Source organism: Eucalyptus grandis, chromosome 1, assembly GCF_016545825.1.
Source record: "Eucalyptus grandis isolate ANBG69807.140 chromosome 1, ASM1654582v1, whole genome shotgun sequence".
NCBI classification, from domain to species: domain Eukaryota; kingdom Viridiplantae; phylum Streptophyta; class Magnoliopsida; order Myrtales; family Myrtaceae; genus Eucalyptus; species Eucalyptus grandis.
The window spans coordinates 19,174,032-19,178,772 of record NC_052612.1 but is presented as its reverse complement, the minus strand read 5'-3'; the positions used below and the strand labels follow the sequence as shown (position 1 = coordinate 19,178,772).

Here is a 4,741-nt window from a genome sequence, read left to right as displayed (position 1 = left end):
ATGTGGTGGCGGCGGCGTTGGTTCGGGCTTTGTCCTTCTCACGACGGGAACAAGTTCGAATCCCAGCGTCGTCATTTGTGGACTACTTGTGGCGTCAGGGTGGTGGTTTCCTTAGTGTCACCCTAGGGTTTATTTGCGGCTACCGGCTGCCGACTGTACGGGGTTCTCTGGGTCACCAAAAAAAAAAAAAAAAAAAAACACGAATCACTATGTTTTATTGGTGATGTGCTCCGACTGATGTCTCCATTTTCCTTAACTTTCGAAGATCAGTCTAAATGTAAAATGAAAAGGAGTCTTGAGAGCTCCATCTTTGAGTGTCTTACTTTCCCAATAGTGACCATTAATCAGAAAATCTCCAAGAATGATAGACCTCGCAGAAACAAAATGGGAGCGAAATGAATACCTGTTCTCTAGAAGGGAACTTGTACCGTAGAAAGCGGGGAATGATATGCAAGGGAAAGAGTTGCTCTCGTTTTTCTTTCTTGGCTTTGCTTCATCAACAGTCGACAACCACTGAAGGCCTTGGCTCAACCAAGCGACTTGGTGAATTTGCAATCGCAAGTCAAGTCAACTTTAGATAGTGACAAGTAGGGACTAAAAAATTAATGATAGGATGTAAAAAGAATTAGACCAAACGCAGCTTCATAGGAATCTCATACAAGGAAGTTCATGTTCATCTGCCTTCCATTAAGAACACAACTCCTTGTATGTGTTCACACACAAACTCTGTAAAATAGTGTTTCCTAATCTGCTTGAAACAAATGAGGATTTGGCTCCTCCTATGGCTGGTCTTAATACTCGCGCAAACCAACCCATTCGGCATAGGCAGGATTTTGGTTTCGGGGCAGTGTCTTGCCGGCGATCAGAAATCGCTGCTGCTGGAATTGAAGAATAGCCTCAACTTCAATGCTTCTTTGTCCTCGAAATTGGTCAGATGGCCACAGAGCAATGATTCTTGGGATGGCGTGACCTGCGAAGACGGCCAAGTTACGGGTCTTGATCTGAGCAACGAGGGTATTGCTGGTGGACTTAACGACCCATCGGCTCTTTTCAGACTCAAGGATCTTCAGAGGCTGAATTTGGCCTTCAACCGCTTCCAGTTTTTGGAGATCCCATCTGGGTTCGGTAATCTTACCAATTTGGTGTACCTGAATCTTTCAAATGCGGGCTTCACAGGACAGATTCCCATTGGAATATCACGTTTGACAAGGTTGGTTACTCTTGATGTATCCATGCTTTATTTTCCCGGGCTCACTTCACTGAAAGTGGAGAATCCGAATCTAAAGATGCTTGTGGAGAATCTTAGCGAGCTGAGAGAGCTGCACCTTGACGGAGTGAACGTGTCTGCTACAGGCAATGAATGGTGCAATGCCCTGTCTTCTTCACTGCCGAAACTTCAAGTGTTGAGCATGATAAATTGTAATCTATCAGGTCCCATTGAGACTTGCTCTTCCCTCGTGAATCTTCATTCTCTGTCAGTGATTAAACTGGACGGCAATCATCTGTCTACCACCGTCCCGGAGTTCTTTGCCCTCTTCGGCAATTTAAGAACTCTGCATCTCAGTTCTTGTGGCCTGCACGGAGTATTCCCTCAAAAAATCTTCCAGGTACAAACACTTCAGACCCTTGACCTATCAGTCAACCAACTTCTTCAGGTTTCTTTGCCAGAATTTCCAGAAAATGGTTCTATTCAGACACTGGTTCTTAGTTTCACAAATATTTCTGGGAGGCTCCCATATTCAATCGGTAATCTCAGAAATCTGTCAACAATAGCATTGGTGAATTGCAGCTTGGGTGGAAATATCCCAAGCTCTTTCACCAATCTTTTGCGACTGACTTTTTTAGACTTGTCATTGAATAATTTTACTGGTTTAATTCCATCACTCACCAAGTCCAAGAATCTGACACAAATCACTTTGTCCCACAATAAGCTAACCGGTCCGATTAATTCGACACAGTGGGAATCCCTGTTGACTCTTCTTAATATCGACCTGGGATACAATTCACTTGAAGGAAATATTCCTTCGTCTCTGTTTGCACTTCCATCAATTCAGAAGCTTCAACTTTCCAACAACCAATTTTCTGGTCAACTGATAGGATCTTTTAACGCTACATTGCACATGCTGGATACAGTCGATCTGAGCAACAACAATATAGGAGGAGAACTACCGATGTTTATATGGAAACTCCGAGGGCTCAAGTACCTCTCACTTTCTTCCAATAATTTCAGTGGCTCATTCCATATTGATTTGGTTCGACAGCTGAGAAATCTTTCTTATTTGGATCTTTCCTACAATCATTTTTCCATTGACGCCACAAATACCACTTCCCAGGCGTCTTCATTCCCTGAACTTACAACTTTAAAGTTGGCTTCTTGCCAGTTGACCATTTTGCCTAAGTTCCTGGCTGAGCAACAAAAATTGAGATTTCTAGACCTCTCTGACAATCAAATTCAGGGCAAGATACCGACATGGATATGGGAGCTTCAAAATCTTCTGTATCTCAATCTTTCATCTAATTTTCTGGACAATATTGAAACACCATCTAATCTTACATCTAATCTATCAGTTCTTGACCTCCATGGTAACATGCTTGGTGGACAAATTTTGCCACTGCCACCATTGGCCACATACATGGACTTCTCGAGCAACAACTTCGCTTTAGACATTCCACATGCTATTGGTATGAACCTTTCTGTGGCAATATATTTCTCCCTGTCTAAAAACAAGTTCCAGGGGTTTATCCCAGAATCAATTTGCCAAGCTGAATATCTTGAGGTACTTGACCTATCTCATAATAATTTGACGGGAAATATTCCTGATTGCTTAGTGATGGAGTCTCTCAAGGTGTTAAACCTGAGAAATAATGCCTTGGATGGGAGCATTTTCAATATCACCAAAACATGTGGTTTGAAGACTTTGGATCTGAGCTATAATCTATTACAAGGGGAGCTCCCAAAGTCATTGGCAAATTGCACAAATCTGGAGGTTTTAGACATTGGAAACAACCAGATTGATGATGTGTTTCCATGTCAACTGAGGAGCATTGCAAGTATACGTGTCCTTGTTTTACGATTCAACAAGTTCCATGGACACCTTGGATGTCCAGAGCCTCATGGCACTTGGAAGATGCTTCAAATTGTAGACATATCTTCCAACAATTTCAATGGCACTCTGCCTGCTAAAGGCCTCACAACTTGGGAGGCTATGAAGTTTAATGTAGACATTAATCATATCCAATATCAATTTCTTCGCTTGAGTGGACTCTATTATCAGGACACAGTAAGCGTCACCCTCAAAGGTCTGCAAGTGGAACTGGTGAAGATCTTGACTCTTTTCACTTCAATTGACTTCTCATGCAACAATTTTGAAGGTCGAATACCTGATACTCTAGGGGATCTCAAAGCGCTTTATCTCCTCAACTTATCGAGGAATGCATTATCGGAGCCAATTCCTTCATCCCTAGCAAACTTGCCACAGCTTGAGTCCTTGGACCTTTCACGGAACAACCTCAATGGGACGATTCCCCCACAGCTTTCAGATCTTACTTTTCTTTCCTTCCTGAACCTCTCATACAATAAACTTGTGGGAAGCATCCCAGAGATCAAGCAATTTCTCACCTTTTCAGCAAGTTCCTTCGAAGGCAATAGCGGATTGTGTGGAGTACAGCTGGGAATAAATTGCTCAAATATCAACACCACTAAGCATGGTTCTGATGGTGGGGAAAGCATTAATTTTCAGTTCATTCTTGTCGGTTTGGGTTTCGTGGCAGGTGCTGCAGTGGTTGTTGCACCTCTTACCTTTTGGAAGACAGGCCAAGAATGGTATGACGATCTTGTGGATAAGATCCTCGAGGCGGTTCAATGTCTAATCATTTATGCTCTAATTTTTGTGCGAATAATCTTTAGACCTAAGGCACGGTATTGACTTGTGTTTTGGATAGCTATGGTTCACAAATGCATATAGTGATGCTTCGTTGAACCTCTTTATACTTGATAGTTATAGTTTATTTACATACAAAGGCACACATGTAAGCAATATGGAATTTGTCTTCTTATTATATAAAAGGTACAATAATTATGTCCTATATTATTTAATCATGACATTGTATTGAAATCCTCATCCGGGATTATAACCAAAAATGAATAGTTCATGCCTCATTAAAAAAATCTGTCAATTAGGTCTTTGCATATGGTCGAATAGGTGGCTTGACAAGTAATTTCTATGATCTTGGTTCGATTGGAATATAGTAAGAAGGAATGATTGAATTATATGGTAGCCAAAGATGACGGGTTCATTATGCTCTTAAGATATTCACACTATCTGGGTAGCAATGACATATTGCTAGATGTCACTTATGGCTTGTAGGAACTGGAGATTGATCAAGACAATCAATTCTCTTGAGAGTGCTAATGTGTAGTACAAGTTATATTGCTAACTTAGTGATGAACTTAGAGAGGTCACACACCATAACTAATTTAAAATGACATTTGAATGGAGAAATGTTATTGCAAATGTATTTGAAATTACAAGTTAAGCTGAAGTTAAATTAATGGGATTTAATTAATTGTTTTGGGTCATGGTCATGCATGCATATGATGCACACACATAGTAACGTGCGCACAAAACAGCACTAGTTATGCCTAAGATGAGTCCTCTAAATGATTTTAGAATTAAAAGGGCAGATTAATGCTTTGAAACAGTTTCTGAGTCAAGGGCCAGATTAATGTTTGAAATGGTTT

The 4,741-nt window shown here is 41.0% G+C and overlaps 1 protein-coding gene across 1 annotated transcript; it reads left to right on the top strand.

The window, feature by feature from the left end:
* Positions 1–761: 761 nt before the first annotated feature.
* LOC104453141 (receptor-like protein 7) lies at positions 762–4,096 on the top strand. The gene has a single exon (XM_010067667.3). The coding sequence runs from the start codon at positions 762–764 to the stop codon at positions 3,924–3,926; it is 3,165 nt and encodes a 1,054-aa protein (XP_010065969.2). The 3' UTR covers positions 3,927–4,096.
* Positions 4,097–4,741: the final 645 nt, after the last annotated feature.

What these genes read in the sequence shown, in the direction of transcription:
- LOC104453141 (XM_010067667.3), top strand. Translation starts at nt 762, where the DNA reads ATGAGGATTTGGCTCCTCCTATGGCTGGTCTTAATACTCGCGCAAACC.